Below are 22635 nucleotides of genomic sequence, written 5' to 3' on the forward strand. Positions count from 1 at the left end.
GCACTACAAAATACAACTTACCTGAATGTATTTTTTTGTGCTTTGTAAGGTGGTCATGACGAATAAATGTTTTTCCACATTCATCACACTCATATCTTTTATCATCATGATGTACTCGTAAGTGAAGTCTATTAAAAAAGATAGAATGGCAATGACACTGGTAACAAAGAAGGAAAATGCGTGATAAAAAATAGATGATAAAAACCAGATGTTTACTCAATCACCCTCTTAAATTGCTCTATCTCTATGGCTTCAACACCTTCCTCTTTTACTACCTGACACGAAGGATCTTGCTTATTCTTTCAAAACTGCATGCCGACTTTTGCAATTGAGTCATTTCTAATTTCTTGATTCTAAATCTATCCATTCCAACTAAACAATGTCTACTTGATGCATCACATGTTAAGTATCAAATGAAGCACAAAGGAATAAAAATCAGAAAAACGGGGCACATGAACAAGTGACTAAGCATATAGTCATGATTGCAAACAAAAGTAATTGTGGATTAATTTTTTATCTAAATCTGAAGATCTGATTCCACTTAAAACTGAGAGTCAAGAACTTAGGGTCATGATGAGTTGGAATCAACTTGATGGTAGTATGTTTAAGGTTGTTTAGTGCCTTTAGAAAGGAGCCCTGGTAACACTGTGGGTTAAACATTGGGCCAGTAACTAACTGTAAGGTCGGTGGTTCATTCCCACCATTTGCTCCACAAGAGACAAATGAGGCTGTCTGCCCCCAGAAATCTTGTACAGGGTCAGAACTGAATTGATGACAATGAGTCCCCAAGCCCCACCCCACGGCCACCAAGTCAATTCCACTGCACGGTGACCCTCCGTATGGTTTCTGAGGCTGTAAACCGTGTAGGAGCAGATAGAGTCAGCTCTCTCCTGCGGAACAGCTGGTGGGTTTTAACTTGCATATTTTAGCTAGTGTCCAATGCTTAGCAAGGCTGTCGACAGCCTTTATAACAGGAGCTTTGTTGGCACAGTGGTTAAAGTACTCACCTATGAACCAAAAGTTCAGAGGTTCAGGCACACTCGGTGCTCCGTGGGAGGAAAATGTGGCCATCTGCTTCCATAAAGATTCAGAGCCTTGGAAATCATAGGGGGGCAGCTCTGCTCTGTCCTATAAGGTCTCTGAGTCAGAACAGACTAGACAGAAGTATGTTTGCATTGGTCTGTAAATGTGAAATTATATTTTCCATAACCCAGTAAACTGACTGAGTAATATGTAAAGGGGAAATGCTCTCTTTATACTAAATAAAAGGTATATATCAAATAAAAGTATAAATTTTAAAGCCTTGAGATAAACATTTGAGAAGAGTATTAATAAAATACTTTACATTGCACACAAATCTTCTTATTGTATTGTTGTTCCACATCAAAAAGAAAACCCCAAAATCTCACTGTCATGGAGTCTACTCCAACTCGTAACGACTCAGTAGGACAGAGCAGAACTGCCAGTGGTTTCCAAGAGTGTCACTCTACAGAATTCGGAAGCTTCATCTTGCTCCTGGGTAGATGCTGGTAGAGCCTGACTGGTGGCCCTGAGGTTAAGCACCCAAACGTTTAGCACACTACACCGCTAGGGAACTTGACATTAAATCTACTCCCACTTACAGTGACTGCGTGTGTTACAGGACACAGCTGCTTCATAACTTTCTCCTGCTTATAATCTTAACGAAGCAGACCATCAGTCCCAGCTTTACTGGTACCACTGGGTAGCTTTGAACAAACAACCTTTAGGTTAGCAGTGGAGATTGCTCCACCCAAGGACCCAAAAAGGGCTAAATATTAAATAAAAGTATAAGGACTTAAGGATGAAAATTCTTAAGAGTATTAATAAAACATAATAAGTGGTAACCTATTATTTATTCAAACATACACTCCAAAAAAAATCATCCTTAAAAAACTGCTAATGTGGTTAAGAATTCAGTCATAAAAACAAAGTTAAAATTATGGCATAGAAGTTTCTAAACTAGGGTCTCAATTTTGCTATATTTTTATACCAAACATTGCTTGAAAGGAAAGAGTGGCTATGGCTACATACCCTACATAAAATGCCAGAGTTTTAATTGACTCAAAGAGAATAAAAATCAATCCTTAAATAATGACAGATTAAAGAGTAAAGCAAACTTTGTGATAAGAAAATACTTAACAGCATTTTTTAACAGCATTTTAAGGCATACACATAGTGAAGTTAAAATGTTCTAAGAAATATTAATTCCACTTATTTGGCTAAAGAGCTGATAAAAGAGAATCAAATGGAAAGGTAATTTTATATTAACGTAGGAGAAAACAATGGCCTGACCTACCTGTATGAGCTCCCATGACGAAAACTTTGTCCACAAATACTGCAAAGATGCGGCTTTTCTCCACTGTGAATTCTCAAATGTTCTTTCAAAGTAGTTCTGTATTAAACAAGGAAGTAATTCTTGTTAAATATTTTTTTAAATGCCTATGTAGACATTAAGGCGTTCTGGTGGCACTACAGTTATATGCTCAACTGCTAACCAAAAGGTTGGCAGTTCAAACCCATCAGACGCTCTTCAGGGGAATGACATAGCAGTCCATTTCCATAAAGGTCACAGCCTTGGAAACCCAAAGAGAAGGCTCTACCCTGTCCAACACCAGGAGTTGGGAGTAAGTCCACAGCAATGGGTCTTATACACCAGACCAGGGAGAGCCAAACTTTTTTTTGGGCTCCTAAGTTTTCCACCTTTGACAGGATGTGGTATTATCACCTATCACCCATTTTGATGGCAAGTATCTGAATATTATTTCTTTGACAAGTTCTCACCTTATACAAATTCTATCTTTTCATGAGTTTTGTTGTATATGTTAAACATAGATTTTTAGAATGCTTTCCAGTATGGTATTGAAGGTAACACATATGGCAAGTCTCCCATCTGTGTCCTACAATGTTTTTGTTAAATGTCTCCAGAAAACATGCTATGACTCTTTCCTTAAAAAAAAAAAAAAAAGAAAAGAAAAATATTTAGCCATGACCTTGGTTACCATTGGTTTATTCAGTGACTTAAATAAGCAAAGATGATGGGAACTTTGGTGTTGTGGGTTTAATGGTGTCTAAGGAATCCAACGCTACTCCTTACAAATATGTGTTCATGTGTTCAGTTCTTATTGAGAAAATGTTCTAAGGCAAGGAAATCTTTATAAGTATGTCTGAAATCTAGAGGTCAGTGTAAAAAAGGAAATTCAAATACAAGGTTTAATTATTACCACTCTTAATAGATTTGGGCTACTGTTTGGCCATTAATGCTCTAAATATATCATAGCAATTCCTGACGCTCTCACACTCAGCTTTCCCACATGTTTGGGCTTTGCAATATAGGCAGGCAATATGATTTTGGAGAAATAAAAGTGATAAGCAAATGAGTGGCCTTTTGGCTGACATTATGACTTGATTAATTTGTTTATTTTTGTTTTTCAATCACATTCCTAATGAGGCTACAGTCTGAACCTTAAATGAGGGTAGAGCTTTGCCAATAGATGGTGCTCTTCCATAAGCTCCGTGTAGGACATCTTTGTCAAAATGCTCCTAAACCTCTACGTAGTAAGTTGTTACTGTATGTCCTCAAGTTGATTCCAACTCAGAAAGACTCGATATAGCAGAGTACCACTGTCCCATAGGGTGTGCAAGGCTGTCATCTTTCTGGGAGAACACCATCAAGATTGTCAGTAGTACAAAGATGGAACTTTTTGGCATTTTTTCCCCTGCTTCCTTTTGTTTGCAACCACACACAGAAATCTTCAAGGGGCTCAGAACATGAACTTGTCATGCATGCAGTAAACTTTCCATTTGTAAGTCCCGATATAGTCTGGGCTTAGAGATATTTATAAGTCCAGATTTACACATAGATATAGCATACTGGGCTGACTATTCTGCCATCATAGCCACCTCTATTTTAAGGAAATGACTTTTCTAATTCTGATTCCATGATGGAACTTTTATGCATGGAAGAGACTCTAAAACTAATACATACTATTTAAAGAATAGGATTAAAATAAACAGTTACATGTAGGTTAAGATTGTGAGTATTCCTCTAGATCTGTTTCCTCTCTCAAAAACAATGACTTGTTAAACATTCCTTTGACTTTTTGTTTGTTTTACTATCTGTGTGTGTATCACAAAATAATACTGAACAAGTACAAACTTAATCATCTATCCACTATTAGAAAAGTACTCAGAAAATTAAATGTAAACTCTCTCTTGACCAGATCTGGCTGCAACTTCCCTGAGAGCTAACAAGTGCTCTTTCTGGCACATCAGTGGGTGGGTAAAGTCATGAATAAGTCCTTGGTGACAGGGCTCACCTCCACTGGAGCATCAGGCACAGTTAGACAAGATCAAGCATTGGAAATAAGGTTAAACAGAGTGGGCTGTCCAGCTTACCCTGGCCTATCTCCCACCTCTAACTCTCATGAATAGATAACCAGATATACTTGTGTATAAGCCAACTTTTCAGCACATGTTTAATGCAGTTTTTGTGGTAAAATTAGGTACCGCCACTGATATTCGGGTTGACTTATACTCAAGTATATAGAGTAATGCAGCGAAGTACAGGTACTTGGTTTGAATCTTCTATCCACGGTGTTGGTAACTCTCAACAAATGTGACTAGATAGGATCCTGCAAATAGTTGTAGAGAACTTTAACTCCAGGATTAGTTAGTTTTTCCATTCCGCAGGGTATAAAATTGATGCATCTCTTAAGTAGAAACAGAGAAATTCTGAGCCACCAGCAGAGAGTGTGAGATCCCTGCCCAAAGTGCTGGAAGCAATGGAGGCACCAGAAGCTATGGCACCTAGACCATGAGAGAGAGACGTGGAACCATGCCAAGCATCAGAGAGAGAGAGCTGAGGAGCAGCGTAGAGACCATGTGATTGAGGACAGCATTCCCAGCCCACAGAACACGGCAGAGGGTGGGAGTCCTGTTACGTGGGAGGCTGAGGACCAGAGAAAGACAACAGCTGCTGGAATGGCTGAGAGGAGGCGCTGTTGTGGACAAAGTCCTGCATCCTTTATGGTGTTCTGATCTTACCTTATGGTAACTTACAAACTTTCCTAATAAAGGCCCCTAATCATGAGTTCTGTGGCAACAAATTATTGAACTCAGTAGAGAAGTAGAATGCCACAGGAGGGAAAACTGGTGCCAGAAGAGAATAAAAGACGTTGGAAAGCGGCATGTCTGATCTCCGTCTTGGAGCCATTTGCCTAGGGTTGATGTGCACTTGGGGGTCCTCCCTTGTATAACCAGAGGCCATCAGGCATGGTCCTCACCCCATCTTCTCACTCAAAATAGAAGTTTTATATGAAATTAAATGAGTGACTTTAGTTAATGAGATGGACAGAAAGATAAGAGTAGGTTTTGTTTTGTTTTTATGCACACAGAAGTATTACACAGAAGCATAGCATGGGTAATAATCAGGGCCACATTTCAGCATTGTCACCTATGTAAGAGAAAAACTGTGCCAACACAGACCTTCGTAATGACAACCCTCAGGACATCTAAAATACTACTGTTACTGATATGGACTAGGATGCTACATATATTACACATTTAACATTTTGGAATCTTCATTCACGAGACTCCCTGTGCTTCGGTCCTGTGTAGAGCTCCCACATCCGTGGCTCTTGTCCTCCTCTTTTATGGGCTACTCTCACACTTGGGTGGAGCACATCCTTCAGTAGCTTTATGAGAAAGAACACCTGAACATTTTTTGAGACCTTGAAAATGGTCTTTATTCTAGCTTCAAATATGATTATGAACTTGAGGGAAACTAGAATTATAGGTTGGAGAGGATCTTCTTTTAAAAACTTGAAATATCACTGCACTATTGTATTTCAAGGGCTTCTATTAAGAGAGAAGACCAAGTCCGTCTAATTCTTATTTCAATGTCATGAGACTTTTTCCCTCCCTAGAATTCCACAGGATCAAAGAAGCTTCTCTTTGACTCTGGTGGTCTGGGATATCACAGTGAGGCCTTGGTGTGGGGTTACTTTCATTTAATGTGCTGATAAGCGTGTCTTCCAGCTCTGGAACATTTTCTTGAGCTATTTCAACGATGACTCCTCTCTCCATTGTCTGTTTTTTTCTTTGTGGCGTTCTTATTTTACAGATGTTGGACCTCCTGCTATGTTTCCTACTGGTATAATTTCTATTTCACATTTCTCTACCATTTTGTTGTACTTTTTGAGAGATTTCCCCAACTTTGTCTTCTAGTTGCCCATTGTGGTAATTACTTCAGCCATCATACCTTTAATTTATAAACAGTCTGGTTTGTTATCATTGATCCCTTTATATAAGCATCCTGCTCTGTTTCATGGATTCTATACCTTAAAATAAGGATTTTAGTACTTTGTTGGTTTTTTTAAACTTCTTCATATATAATGTTTCCTTAAGTTCTTTTTGTTCTATTTGGGTTGGGCTCTCTCTCTCTCTCTCTCTCATGTTAAATGTTCTCTTCTTATGTACTATATTCTTTAACTCTTTTTATGGTAAAGTGTGACGGGATGAAAAGTAGATGGAAAGGGGGAAAAGGCCAGGAGTGCATTGATAACTGTTTCATGATATATAATCTGAATGTGACATCAGTTAGGGAATAGACATCTCCGTAGAGTAATCAGAATCGCAGGGATAATTTTTGGATCTATACTCTAGAGAATACAGTCTAAAATCTAAGAGATTGGTGGAGACAAGGTCTGGGACCCTCGACTTTCAGCAACCACATACTATGGGCGTATCTATTTTAACCTCTAAAAGAAGAAAATGCTCCAGATTTCCAGCCCATGGGGACAGAAATAGAACCATGCCCAGCAGCAATGACCTATGGAAGTGTCGGCAGAGAACCCAATGCTCTAATCCTGAAACAGTTTTATTCTAATCTCCTTGATTTTCCTCACCTTCATGCCCATTGAAGAGAGCTCATGCAGCCAGTTCCTTAGCCTTCCATGGACTCTGTGATTATTTCTAGAAGCAGTAGAGAATTTGTCTGTGTGTATACTTAATTTCTCACCTTTCTCGTACTGACTTTCCACAGATAAAACAAGTCCATTTTCTCTTTCCACCATGGGTACATTCTATATGGCGCTTCAAATTCCCAGTATCATTAAACTGACGACCACATATATCACATGGAAAAGGACCTAAGAAAGAGAAAGAAGTGTGCATCTAAATCTAAAGTATAAACACAAAATTAAATTTTAATAGGTACACTATAAATGCATGTTATCTCTTCATATTACACTGAAATTAGTTATTTATAGAATTATTTTCCCTCCTACGTTGTTCATTACTACCAGAGGCTGTAGGAAGCTTTTACAGCTTATACTGTCAAGTGGCTAAGTCAGACTCAAAAAACAAGCCTGTTTATAAAAAGTTCTATACAGCACATCCTAACATTTTTCTTGTGAATATAAACTAGGTACTATGAACTCTGGTGAAAAATGATACCACTTACCTGATAATTAAAAAAAAATCTTGGTGTGTGTCTGGTCTTATACACTGACTTACTTGCTGGACTATAATTTAATTATCATCAGACAGTTAGTAGCTGTCCAATAAATTTTTGCTAAATTGATCCTTGAGTGTGTTTCCCTTGGGAATTTTCCTTTTTTGTTTAGTTAACAGATTGCCTAATGCTTATTTCCAACCATTCCTGAAATACTTCTTAAGAGGTACAGAGAAAAATGAGAAATCTTTTAAACTAATCTTTGAAGCACAATAGAGACTTTTTCTTTCAAGTTAACCAAGATAAAACAATGAAATCAGAACATCTTCTATTCCAGGAGTACCATCTGCAATAACTTGAGCTCATCAGCTTCTTAGCTGTCTGAGTCCTTCTAGTGACAGGATCACTGTGCAGACAAGGGGCTTCAATTTGTAAGCTTTAATACTTACATTTGTTTTCCTTTTTTCAAAACCATTTTATTGGGAGTTAATACAGATATCGCATCATTCTATACTTCATTCACATCAAGCAGCATTGTATAGTGACTACCCCAGTCAGTTTTAAAACATTCATTTCCTTCCTAAACTCCTTGATATCAGCTCCCTTTCATCCCTAGCCCGCCACCCCCTACCCCAGAAACCCTTATTCTACTTGATGTCCCTATAGATCCATGAATCCTGGGGTTCATATACTGAAAAACAGAAAAAACGCATAACAAAAATTCAAGAGGGTGACCCCAATGACATAACTCGAGATAAACTCCAAGATGAAGAAACAAAAACAAAAAATGCACATTTGTTTTTCTTGAACCCAAACTTACTCTTTAGATTTTTTTCATCCACTCAAAACAGTTTAGAATATTTACTTACTAATAAGGCATTAAAGAAATGTTAAAAATAAGTAGAAAAAGTGGTGGAAGAAAGTATGTTAACAAAAATAAAATAAAATTGTATTTTGCTATAATTTCTAAAATGTAGGATTCGAAGAATGTGTATCGTTTTACATTTTTAAAAAAGAAACCTACCAAATCCCCAATTGAAGCTGGGTTTTTTTAGGAACTGAAGTCCAAAAAAGTAATGAAAATCTCATATGCAATATGCTATTGTAAACAAGTCTCTGACTAGTTTTGGTAACTACAAAACATTTTGCTATGATTTTTTAATACACATATATATTTAACTTCTTATTGTGGATTGGGTGACAGTTAACAAAGCAGATCATTAGTTTTATATTCAACATTTTTACATTCATACCCCTTTGTTTCAGCTCACTCACTGCAATCCCTGCAATGTAACACCACTTATCCCCCTTCCTCCCTGTTTCCTGTTTCCATTTCTCCTAACCTTTCTGAACTCTGTCCTTGGGTCAATGTTGCCCTTTTTGATGTGAAAAGGTTGACTGTAATAAGGTGTTCCTCACCAGTGTCACTGTTCCCCTTACAGACCTGCCTGTTTGGCTGAAAAATGAGCTGAGGGTGAGTTCAGTTCTAGACCTACAGGGTGACTAAAGGCCATAGTCTCAGGGATTCCCTCAATCTCTACCTGACTGGTAAGCCTGGTCTCTGTCATGATTTGGGGTTTCCCCCCACATTTTCTTCCCACTCTATCCAGGACCTTTTAATGTGATCTCTCTTTTAGAGCAGTGAGTAGTGATAGCCAGACACCATCTAGGTGGACTGATTTTCACATGGTTCATTAGTCACTGGACTGATTTGTTTCCATGTGTCTTTGATTTTCATCACTCTTCTTTCCTCCAGACAGGTAGAGGCCAATAGTTATACCTACAGTGGCCACTCAGGAGCACTGAAGGTCCCAGTTGCTACTCACAAAAGTAAGATGCAGAACATTACCTCTGAACCATGTTAAAGGCCACCTGACCTAGTCCCTTGAAACTCTGGCCTGAGCCCATAGGCTCAGTGACTCATCCTTCAAGATGTTTGGTTATTTCTAAGAAGTTTCATAGTGGTAGCCCCTGTGTGCTCTATCCACTCATGGATATATGTGAAATAAAGGAAAATTGTTTCGTGTGATGGCTTCTTGTAAATGCTGGCATAGAATAATATGAAAGAATAGCTTAGTCAAGGCAATGCATTGAGCTAATTGGTATTATTTGTTGCTTAAGAAAGGTTTGATAGAATTTGAGTTTTTGAAATTGTAACTCTTGAAGGGAAAGGCTCACTTCCTCCTGTGGTGCCCCGGTGATTGTGAATCTACCCGACGACAATGTGGAAGAAACGCCTGGCACTCTACTCCCTTACAATGGCCGTCACAGAACGTCTTAACCTGACACACATGCGGTCAGGAGTTGAAATGGGTTTGCTATCATCCAGCTAGCCAAAGAAAATTCTTCAAATACCACACATTGAATTCCAAACTAAGCTTATTGCACTTCCTGAAAATGAGTTTTCCTAAAACACAAACGCTTCCTCCCAAGCATGTCCATAAATCAACTGTGAATAAACATACTTACTCATCTTGAGGATCTGCAACCAATCCAGTACTCTTGCCAATTTCCACGACGACCCTCTCCTAAGCCACGATGCAGAGTTCACCAAGGTGGTTCAGTAGTGAGAGGCTCTGCTAGCATTATGCGATCATCAATCATATCAACACTCATTAGGCATAGTTTTAGAAAAAGTAACGTGCTCACCCAGATGGAACTTTTCTTGATGCTTTAGTCGTGCGAACCGTGATTTGAAATGTTCCTCACAGTAGGTGCACTTGAAAGGCTTGTCTTGAGAATGCAGAATCATATGTTCCTCCAGGTGTGGTCTTCGAGTAAAAGATTTCTTACAAATCTAAACAAGTGTACACACAAGATAAGAAAACACAGATTTACAATTAAAGTATAAAGGGCATGATGGGAAAATACACATAAATTTGGAGGTCAAAGAAAAAATTTCTCCCAATAGAAAATTTACCAGAAGTATCATCACTACAATAAATCTGTACTTGTACTAACAAGAAAAATACTTAGTAATGAAATAAACATTATTTTCTAATTGTATAGAAAGTGCCTAGAAGAAATACAATTAGTAATTATCTTCAATAAGTACCACGAGTAATTGAATTTGCACTCCTTCAGCCTCTAATAGGACTACATAGCATTCTAACTTCCTAAATCTAGTCAGTATTTCTAAATCCATAAACTATATAGTTCAAATGCCTTATATATCACAAATAAAAACTTTTATTAAGAAAAACCTCACCGGTATCAAGTCAGTGGTGACTCATAGCGACCCCCTCTGAGTTTCCGAAACGGCAACTGTTCAGGGCGTAAAAAGCCTAGTCTTTCTCCCACAGAGCTGCTGGTGCTTTTGAACTGCCAACCATGCGGGTCGCAGACCAACAGATAAGCACTACAGAACCAGAGCTCCAATACTGGCCATATCTGGCTAGACGTAGGCGTAACAAACCACAAAATATATTGTAATATGTCATCTCCTAAATGGTCATAAGGAAGATTTATATTTCTTAAAGAAATTTGACAGATATCAGATTAAAAGGGGTGGGGGGAGATTTCCAGTGAGTACTTCTAAGTCCATAATTATATATTTTAAATCACTTAGATATCATAAATGCTTTATAATTGGTTATATATGATTAGGAATGAGAAACTGCAGAAAATTTTTTGAAATGTTATCTCTTGAAGTGATCACAGGCAAGATGAATACATTTTTAAAATCTGGTAGACAGCAGATTAAGGTGGAGGGGAAGTACTGTAATAGTAATAAAGCATGTACTATCTATCAGGACCGTACTAAGAAGTTCCTCAGTCATTTTATTTGATTATCACCATTAACACACAATACACTTATGAGATCGATATAATTATTATTATTATAGTTTTACAATTCAAGATGATAAAATTAATTAAAGTTCAATGATCCAAGAAGAAACTATTTTATACCCATTCATAATTCTAAGACAATTAACTTTGTCTTAGAAGTTTAAATTAGAAAAAAAAATTTTGTTGCACATAAAACTATTGCCTGAGATGAAGATAAAATGTTACTTGGTGATTCTATTAAGCAGTATTTACCTAAAGACTGGAAAAGTAGTTTATGGATATGAAAAAAATTGAGATGCATACAAATTCTTTGCTACACCTCCTATTGAAAAATGCCATTGAATTACCTTGTTTGGCCAAGAGAATGGGGTAGAAGTGAGAGAATGGGGTAGAAGTGATACTGTGGGCGCTGGGACTTCTGAGGCTGACCCATAATAAACTTTTCAGTTTCTATTTAGGCTTCTTTTCATCTAGCTGCACAGCTAGAAATCAGCCCAACTAACCCCATAAGGGAGCAAAGCAGTAAGAATTAAAAGTCCAGGCCACAGTTCCTGCTGAGCTCTTGGACATCAGACAGCACCAAATTGCCCATCAGGTGAGTTCATCCTCCAAATTGGATTATCTGCCAGTTGTACAGCACTGAGTGACTGCAGAAAATACCATGTGGAATAGAAAAATTACCTAGCAAAATCCAGTCCCAAATTAGGCTATCTTTCCCACAAAACAGTGAATTATACTGAAATGGTTATTTAAAGGCTATCGATTTTAAGGTGGTTTGTTATATACAGCCAGAAACCAATGGGAAAATCCTAGCACTTAACACCATGTTCAATATACTGGCACAGCCTAATTACAAAACTGTAAATACAGTGTTTATAATAAAAATTAAAAGTATGATTTCCATCTAAAAACTACCGATAACAGGCTAATTTTACAAAAAATAAAGAAAACTAGGATAATTTTGTATTAAAAAAACAGAAAATTTAGATCATATTATTTTAAAATCTAATTAACTTACTTTCTCAAAATGCATCCTTACATTTATTTTGGTTTTCTAATATAAAGAAAAATGTAAAGCTCTTACATCACATTTCCAACTTTCACTCTTAGTCTTCTTAATGGAAATAAATTCTTGTGCATTTTCAAGATGAAATCTATCAGAAAAAAATCTATAGATTACTTTACTATTAGAAAAAATTATATTAAGTGACATATTCCATATGAATCTGTTCACAATCAATTAAAATAATCATGCATTGATTCTTCTCTTAAAAGAAATAGGGACATAGGAATTATTTAAGAATATACATCTAGTAATATTTTAAATCTGGTAACAGATAATCTGCTATATAATAAAGATAAAATTGAATATGAAAAACTTTGAGCATGAAAACTTGCCTAGAGTTCTAAAATCACGTATTCCTGAAAGCACATTTGGCAAAAGCCAAGGGTAATAGATTAAATTGTGTCCCTCAAAAATATATGTGATGAACTACTGGTTCCTAAATTTATTTGGCCTACTGCCACCTCTTTAGGAAAAATTACTCAGAGTACCCCTGGCAATTAAAACTTTATACTATCCATAATTCCGGATAAAGTTTTGGTATCTGCTGGGGCAGCCCCCTGGATGATTCCAGCACCCACCACGGGACATACCACATCCTTTGGGAAGCACTGTTGTATAGCCTAACCCTTTAGCCTGGATTATAATCTCATTTGTGAAGGAGGAGTCTTTGCTAAAATAATGCGACAATATTAGTGTATGCTTGTTTTAAGTCAATCTCTTTTTAAATATAAAAGAGATTGTTGTTTTTGTTAGGTGTCTTGGAGTCAGTTCTAACTTATAGGACCCCTATACATAACACATCAAAACGTCTCCTGGTCCTGGTCCATTCTCATAATTGTTCTTATATTTGACTCCATTGTTGCAGCCACCATGACAAGCCATCTTGTTGCGGGTCTTCTGCTTTTTTGCTGCCTTTCTACTGGTGTCCTTCTCCAGGGACTGGTCTCTCCTAATAACATGTCCAAAGTATGTGAAACGAAATCTTGTTATCCTTGCCTCTCAGGAACATTCTGAGTGCTTCTTACAGACAGACATATTTAGTTTTTTTGGCAGACCATTGTTCTTTGAATATTCTTCACCAGCACCACAATCCAAATGCTTTGCTTTTTTTTCTTTATTTCTTTTTGTTGTTGTTTTCTTGATTCCATATCCAACTTACACACACATAGATGACCCCATGGTGTGAGTCAGGTGCACTTTGACTCTCAAAGGAACATCCTTACTTTTCAACACTTTAAAGAACTCTTGGGCAGCAGGTTCACCAATGTATTGTGTCATTTGAGCGTTTTATATGGACATTTATTGTGGATCCCAGTAAGATGAAATCTTTGCCAACTTCAACCTTTTCTCCATTTACCATGATGTTACCTATTGGTCTAGTTGGGAGAATTTTGGTTTTCTTTACACTGAGCTGCAATCTATACTGTAGGCTGCAATCCTTGATCGTCATCAGCAAGCAAGGTTGTGTCATCTGCATATCTCCAGTTGTTAATGAGTCTTCCACCAATCTTGATCCTACATTCTTCTTCATATAAGCCAGATTCTCTGATTATTTGCTAGGATACAGACGGAGTAAATATAGTGAGGGGATACAACCCTGACACACACCTTTTCTGACTTTAAATCAGGCAATATTCCCTTGTTCGATCTGTACAACTCCCTCCATCCACATATAGATTAGACAAGCAATTCAAGAATGCCAGGGAATGAATCCCAGGCACAAAGCTGAAGGGGGCAAAGCTGCTAAGACTCTGTCTGAGCATCTATGGGGGTGGACGGCAAAAGAACTGAGCCTGTCAGGGCTGAGAGGGTGGAGTTATCACTCAGATTGACTGGGAGAATGAGGTTGTGAATTTCTGAGGCTGTAAATCTTCATGGGAGCTGAAAATCTTATCTTTCTCCCAAGGAATAGCTAGTGGATTTGAATGGCAAAGGAAGTGGTTAGCAGTCCTCTCCACATCACCAAGGGCTCTGTAGAGGCCTGGTAGGCAGTACAAACCCCGCGTCATAGGTGCCTTCATCCGAGCCCAGGGTGTGGCCAACAGTAGAATCAGGAGGCAGGAGTATTGTTGAGATGGCTCTAAAGAACAGAGAATCCCTTTCAAATCCTGAGAGTTAAAGTAATTGATTCTGCTGGGCTTTGCACTTACTTGGTGTGTACACTAAGAAGCCCTGGCAGCCCCATGGTTTACATGTTCTATTGCCAACCTAAAGGCCTGTGCTTCAAATGCCCCAGTCCCTCCGTGAGGGAAAGATGAGCCAACCTGCTTCCATACAGGCTGACAGTATGAGGAGCACACGGGAACAGTTCCACCCTGCCCCACAGGGCCATGATGAGTCAGAACAGACTTGATGGCAGCAGGGTTCATTTGATACCAGTCTTCCTGATTTTGCCCCCAATTACTCTCACTTGCAGTGGAAATTACCTACCTTGTGCTGCCTGTTAAACCATTGTACTTTGGAAAAAGATAACTTGTAGTCTAGATTTCACATGTTGATAGATGAAAGGGAATTCTGCATAGAATAGAAGATCCCTATGTTTCTAGTCATATTTCATTCAGACAATTCCAGAAGATGAAATTTTGGACTTGGAATTAAGGCTTTGGGGATATTGTGATGGGGTGGATGTTTTAAATGTGGGAATGATATGGATCTTGAAGAGCCAAAAGGTGAACACTTAGGGATTAAATTGCATCTGGCAAACACATATGCTATAAATTCTAACCTCTGTGCTTGTAATTAGAAGCCCTTGTCGTGTAGTGGTTTAAGCTTCAGGCTGCTAACCCAGCTCTACCAGTTCTGTTCCGTTTCAGACAGTTCTGCTCGCTCACAAAAGGGGGGTTATGAGTTGGAGTGGACTCCACGGCAAGGAGTTGGGTTTTCACGATAGCTATCATTACCCTTGGGAAGGCGATGGGACTAGTGTAGTGGTTGCTGTTAGGTGGACTGTTGTAGGTTCTGTCTCATAGGGACTCTGCACAACAGGGCTAAACACTGCCTGGTTCTGTACCATCCTCACACTTGTTACACTTGAGACCACTGCTGCAGCCACTGCCTAAATTCATCTCATTGAGGGTCTTCCTCCTTTTCTGGCCCTCTACTCCACCAAGGACAATGTTGTTCTCCAGGGACTAATCCTTCCTGTTAACATGTTCAAAGTATATGAGATGACATGGTACCATCCTCGTTCCAAGAAGCATCAGGACTGCATGTCTTCCAGATTTACTGGTTCATATGACAATCCCCAATACTTTGTCAACACCATAATTCACATGCGTTGATTTTTTACCAGTCTTCCTTAGTCATTGCCTAGCTATTGCATGTACATAAGGTGATTGAAAATGCCATGATTTGGGGCACGAACATCAGTCCTCAAAATGACATTTCTGCTCTTTAATATTTTTAAGAGGTCTTGGGCAGGAGATTTGCCCACATAATTTACTTTCTTGACTGCTTACTTTCATGACTGTTGACTGTGGAGTCAATTAAAATGAAATCCCTGACTCCATTATTTTCTCCATTTATCTTGATGGTGTCTATTGGTCTAGTTGTGGTTTTTGTTTTCTTTACAGTGAGTTGTAATTCACACGGAAGGCTGCATTCTGTGATCTTCATCATTAAGCGCTTCAAGTCCTCTTCACTGTAAGCAAGCAAGAGTGTGACATCTGCAGATCACGGGTTATTAATGAGCTGTCTTCCACTCCCGACGCTTCATTCTTTTTCAGACAGTCCAGATTTTGAGATATTTTCTTAGTACACCGACTGGATAAGTATGATGAAAGGATACAACTTTGATACTTCCTGATTTTAAACCACTCAGTATCACCTTCTTCTGTTACAGCTGCCTCTTAGCCTGGAGATTCCACAGGAATCTATAAGCTTGTATCAGGAAGTGTTCGGGAATTCTCCTTCTGCATTATGTTCTCCATAGTTTGTTATAATTCACATACTCAAATGCCTTCATATAGTCAATAAAACACAACAAAACATTTTTTTCTGGTACTGCCTGCTTTCAGCAAAGATCCATCTGACATCATCATTGATATCCCTTCTTCTATGTTCTCTTCTGAATCCAATTTGACTTTCTGGATACTCCTGTCTATGGACTGCTGTACCATTTTGTCTGTCAGTTTGTTATGGCTTGTGTATTGCTGTGATGACGGACGGCAGGCCACCAGTATTTTACATATTAGCAGGTTCCCCCATGGTCTCAGTGGAGTGTCAAAACGAAGAGACTGGAAAGAAGGCGCAGTAGTCCACTTCTGGGGGCTTACCCACAGACAACCTGGTGACCAGCAGCGGATTTGTGGAGGATATCTCTGAAAGCAATCTCTTTTGAGGTTTAAAACATATTAGGCAAGGAAGCTAGAGAAGCTGAATTGGGAAGATTCCAAGCCACAAGAAGACTGTCCTGAAGAGAAGGTCAAAATAGAAAAGGCCCTCCCTCCAGAGTAGTCAGAGAGAGTAAGCCTTTGCCTAGTGTTAGTACCCAGACTTTAAACATCCATCGCCTAAACTAAGAGGAACTAAATTTCTGTTCATTAAAGCCACCCACATGTGGTATGTATCTTATAGCAGCAATAGGCAACTAGGACACCCAAACAGAAAACAGGCTAAGGACAATACTGTAACTTAAAGTTCTACATGATGGACTGCAGTTGCTATTTCCATATTTAAAAAGCTTAATCTCAAAAGCACAGCTGGAAGATATGAACAAGCCAACATTTACTATTCATTTCATGATTTATAGACTCAGCAAAATGTGAAACAGTAAAAGTATTGAAGACAAGTCCTCCATTGATGTGTTTAGTTTACTACACATTTAAATTAAAAGGCACAATACAATACATTATAGAAGAAATATAATACTTGCCTCTTAACATGCTTGGCTAAAGTCTTCTTGCTTGCGTGAAGTTTATTACAATATGGGCACTTGTGCTCCTTCTTATGAAATTCTGTTTCATTATTGTGCTTCTTTCTGTGAACAGTTAGGTTAGACTTTGTCGAATAGCGCTGGTGACAAATATCACACTCAAAGGGCTTCTCACCTGTGTGAACACGAGTGTGGCTCTCATATTTTCCTAAAAAAAGAAGACATTAGAATTAAATTTAGCACATTTGCTAGAGTGATTGGAATTTGATAATAAAAACAAATCTTGTAATAGCATATTTAAAATACAAATCTAGAAAAAAGTTGGCCTACATTTCTACTCATTAAATCTCAAACTGTTTTAGCTTATCACACACAAAATATATATCTTTTCCTAAAAACATGGGTCATTTAAAAATTATTTTTACACACCTGAAAAAGTACAAGTTTTTGGAAAATGGCTAAAAACTATGCAAGTAAATTCTTTGAACTCAACTTTAAATGCATTTTTAAATGCTTTAAAGGTTACAATATATTTTAACCTTTAGCAAAAGATCTATTCATCCTTTAAGGCATTATTTTCATATTTTGCTTTCACTATGTATATCCACGGATGGAAAAGGATATTTAGATTTGACAGCCCTATTCAAAACATAACAAAGATAAAATAACATGATTATATTTCTTAGATAGTATTTCATCTCATTCCTACAGTTATCTAAATATACTACAGAAGCAGAATATTAACTAGAACCTATGTTATAACATATTTCACTTAATGGGTGAAGGGAGATATCGGACAGTGTAAGATATGACAAAATAATAATTTATAAATTCTCAAGGGTTCATGAGGGAGGGGGACATGGGGAGGGAGGAGGAAAATGAGGAGCTGATGCCAGGGGCTTACATGGAGAGCAAATGTTTTGAGAATGATGAGGGTAATAAATGTACAAATGTGCTTTGATGTATGTATGGATTGTGATAAGAGTTGTATGAGCCCCCAATAAAATGATTAAAAAAACAAAGACCAAAAAACTGTAAACTCATTGCCAGCAAGTCGATTCTGACTCCTAGTAACCCTTCACTACAGAGCAGAACTGCCCTGTGGATTTGCTCAAGGCTGCAAATCTCCAAGCAGAAAGACAGCCTTCCCCATGTCCCATGAAGTGACTGCAGAGTTCCAACTGCCAAACTTGCAGTTGGTAGCCCAGAGTGTAACACACCAGGCTACCAGGCTCCTTCGTTATAACCTGTTCATAGAATGTTTCTCTGAGTTGTAAAATTTTAAGTAAATAATATCTAGTTGAACATGCAGAATACTAAATTGCTAAGGCCTAAGGATGGGTCAGTATCTAATTATACTTAAGATAAAATGTGCTTTATAATTTGAGGACCTATCTGAGTTCTGTATAGATGCTACAGGTGTTTCCAGTAGAATCAAGAACCTTTAACACAAGTATTCCTTTAACACAAGTATTTAACACAGAGAAAAATTGAAATAAAAATATTAGATTTTATTGACAGTCCTAGTTAAAATAGAAATAATTTATAACCTTACATCCCAAAGATGGAAGAATACTATGGGAAGGGTATAGGCCTGGGCTACAAGCACCTGGATATGAATTCTGGACCTTTAAATAGCAGATTGCATGACCTTGGACAATAATCTCCCGCTGTCTCAAATTTTCTTCCCCTAGCATAAGATGATGATTATAATATCAATATAGTATTGTTCTAGGAATTGGGGAGCTCAGACACAAAGTTCTTGCAACATTCTCTGGCACATTATAAGCTATCAGTTGACATTAGCTATTATTCTTACTGAGTAATCTAAGTTGTGAATGTGGACAATTAGGAGTGTAAAGAAGAACCTCCAATGAAGGAAGTCTTCAAGTAAAACCAATTAATTTTTTTAAGAAATCATCCATACGGAGAACAATTTTCAATGAAAAGTTAGTTTTCATTCTTTGTCCTACAAAATAAATGTAAACAAATTTTCAGGCCAAAGCTAATGTGAAATAGCATTTCAGCCATGTATTCTTTTATCCTAACTCCTATATACATTATGGAAATTAGAAAAAGACCAATATATCCCAAGGATACTGAGGCGAATATCACAAGTATTTTTCTTAACATAAGGAAGCTCAGCACTTTGTTCCTGATGCCACCTAGTCTATTCTGGCTCCTACTGATCCGGTCTGATGGAGCTGCACTGCTCCACTGGGTTTCAGCCAGAACCTGTCGGAGCAGGCCTGTCTTCCTAGGACCCTCTGGGTAGCTCTGACCCACCACACTCTCAGTCAGCAGCGAGGCACTTTAACTGTTGCACCACTGCTGCTCCTTGTACTAGACAGAAGTATATACGGTCATAGTAAGTCTAATGAATAAGATTAAGGAAGCGTTCCTTAAAAATTATTAGTATTGTGCTTATCGCATAAGGAAAATTGGAAGAAATGAAATCCATACTTGTCTTAATCTGGGAAAAGTGTCAATGATAAACAGGAAAAAAAGGAACAAAAATGTAGAATGAAAATTCATTAGGTATTTTAGGACAGACTGCACAAATGGTCTATACATTTTTTTTCTATATGCACATAGTCTAAAATTTTAGTATGTCAGCACCTGAGTCACCTCTGTGACCTTAATTAAGCCTAACCTCTTGACTGAGTTAACACATCAAGGGGTTTTGTGAGAAGACTAGATACAACACTTTGGTCATCAGCAGAGTCTCGCTACCCTGAGTTGATCTGACTCATGACTCTGGTTTCCTAAACTATCGGTCTTCACAGGAGCAGGAAGTCTCATTCTTCATCCACAGCCAGTGAGTTCAAACCGCTGACCTTGTGTTTAGCTGTGTACCCAATACAATCAGGGCTCCCCAGCACACAGTGCGCACCAGTAAACATTACCCATTGTCATGACTGCCAGTCTGAGTGATACGAGAGGAGCTTGAGTGGCAGAGTTGGGAACCACAAAGTTGGGAGTTCAACTCCATCAGTCACTTTACGGAAGATGAAGCTCTCTGTTCCCTTAGAGACCCACGGGGCAGTTCTACTCATCTATCGGGTCAGCATAGATTGGAATCAGCTTGATGAGTGGGTTTGGAGTGTGGCTGATGCTAATGGTACAGTGCTCAACTACTAGTCAAAAGGTTCGTGGTTTGAACTCTGTCTACATGGGTCACGGACAACGAGTCAGTCAATTTGGCAGCAAATGACAACCATCTTATTCTATTCATATGTATTATGGGTTACATTTTAGAATTATATTCAAACCAAACTTACTGCCATGCAATTGACTCTGACTCAAAGCATCCCTTTAGGAAAGGTTGCTGAGACTGTAATTCTTAATATAAATATAGGTATACCTGATGTATAAGCATATATTACAGCAGACCAAGATTCATCTGTGAACCTGAGACTGATTATGGTTTGTGCCCTCATCGCTGCTCAAATTTCTGAGCATCTCAGTTCCCTTCCAGCCGCACTGGGATAGCTGCCCGAGTACCCCACGCTTCCTGCCTCCCCTAGGTTGAGACCTAGTACCAAAAGCAAAAGTTCATCTTGGGACACACAATATCCTTAATAAAGGCTCACACTAGGGTGAAATGAGTCAGGATGGCCTCAGTGGCAGTGCGTTTGTTTGTTTATTTGCTAGAGCATCATTTCTCTGGGAAACTGTTCTGGGAGTTGATTTTATTCTTTATTGTGGAAGGGGCAGACCTTTTTTTGGATTCCTTAACATTTGTTAAACAGAAATTACATATAAACTGAGGTGCCAAAGTCAGAATCCAAACAGTCTTGCTATATTTTAACATCCTAGAACTTTAATTTGGATAAGATAGAGGTCTTTGTATAAACTTCTTTGTATCGACCTTGAAAAAAATGTTTAGATAAAAATATGTTTCACAGTTTTTAATCTGTAAATGCTACCCACCCAGGGTAAAAGATATATATATCTTTTTTTTTCACACATAAAATAGATGATTTTCTAGGACAGACTCATTCTTAATTGAATAATGGCTATACAAAGTCAGTATAGATTCTCGAAATTAAAGGATACCTTATCAAACTTCAAATGTTTAAATTTCTTCAATTTTATTCCCAAGTTTACAGAAACAACAGCAATTAAAGGATGAAAAATTTCCCACCAAATATTTTATTTCCTATGAAAGGATCATTGCTGTAAAAAAGTTAAATCTCTTTTTTTAATCAGGAATTTGTTCCTTATTTGAATGTAGTTGAATGTCAAAACCACCAAACTAGAATCTCTAAGGTGAAGGACATTTTCTTTTTAAAGATATTAATTCACATTTTAGGCACATTTACTTCACAGGGTTATTAATTTTTCTTGATAACAGAAGAGGCATAACTTCTTCAGGAACTCAGGGAGCAGAAAACCTAAGGTAATCTCAAGGAGATGGGTGGGGAGCGGTTTAAAAACAACAAACACAACAGCGAATCCCCCAGAACTCTCAGGTTTAAATCAATAGTGGGGAGAATGGGATTGAGGGTTGTGAGCCTCCTCAGCATAAACACATCCAACATCTATATATGCTTATTTCTAGAAGAAGGAAATTAGAATTCAATAATAATGTTTAAGTCAAATTTTCATTTCAAACCTATCAAATAAAGTTTCAATTAAAATTGTGTTCTTTCATAAAATACTGAACTACATCCAATTGTTCTTGATCAACAGAAAGCAAACTTGATATTAAGAAATTTCATTCACAGTATTTTTCTGAATTGAATCCCAAATGAATTGTGCCCTGAAACATGAAAATACCAAGGTATTTTCACATGACCCAACTTGACCTTATGCTTCCGACCTTACTCACCCATATGGACCATAAAAACTACACTGATCAGTTGTATGTAAAGTGATTGCAAAGAAAACCATCATCAAATAACCTCACTGTGTATCTGACGTTCCTAAATCTTAATATTAGACCTTAAATGTATTTGTATAAAGCAAACAAAGCAAAGCCAAACTCACTGCCTTTAAGGCAATTCTGACTCACAGTGGCCCTAGAAGACAGAGTAGAAATGCCCCACACGGGTCCAAAGCGGTACATCTCTACAGAAGCAGACTACCCCAGCCTTCTCCCTCCGAGCAGCTAGCAGCTGGTGGATTCAAACCACTTTCCTTTTGGTTGACAGCCAAATGTTTCAGCCACAGTGTCAACAGAGCTCGTTAATGAATACTTAAAAAATATTTAGCCTTGAGAAGTTCGAGGTGGCTTCAAAAAGTTCCTAGAAAAGAACATAATTTTCTCTCAATATTTCTACAACCTTCCATTTTAATCCTCTAAACTTTAAACCTAACCCTTTCTCTATAAAAAACCAAGTGGAAGTTCTAGCAGGGTGGTTTCTCCTTTTAATGTTCATTAATCCTGTGTCATGTTTTTAACAAAAAAAAAAAATAAAAAAGCTAGTT

The 22635-nt window shown here is 37.9% G+C and overlaps 1 protein-coding gene across 1 annotated transcript in view; it reads right to left on the bottom strand.

Annotated features, from left to right (window-relative positions):
- Window positions 1–22635, bottom strand: part of ZBTB41 (zinc finger and BTB domain containing 41) — a 51532-nt gene that overhangs the window by 23144 nt on the left and 5753 nt on the right. The window contains exons 3-8 of the mRNA XM_075528694.1: window positions 17203–17410; window positions 12348–12417; window positions 10124–10271; window positions 7040–7169; window positions 2318–2413; window positions 22–128 (exon numbers count right to left, since the gene is read on the bottom strand). Of these exons, the coding sequence (XP_075384809.1) occupies window positions 22–128; window positions 2318–2413; window positions 7040–7169; window positions 10124–10271; window positions 12348–12417; window positions 17203–17410 (759 nt within the window). The remainder of the gene's footprint in view (window positions 1–21; window positions 129–2317; window positions 2414–7039; window positions 7170–10123; window positions 10272–12347; window positions 12418–17202; window positions 17411–22635) is intronic.

Source organism: Tenrec ecaudatus, chromosome 1 (assembly GCF_050624435.1).
Source record: "Tenrec ecaudatus isolate mTenEca1 chromosome 1, mTenEca1.hap1, whole genome shotgun sequence".
Classification (NCBI taxonomy): domain Eukaryota; kingdom Metazoa; phylum Chordata; class Mammalia; order Afrosoricida; family Tenrecidae; genus Tenrec; species Tenrec ecaudatus.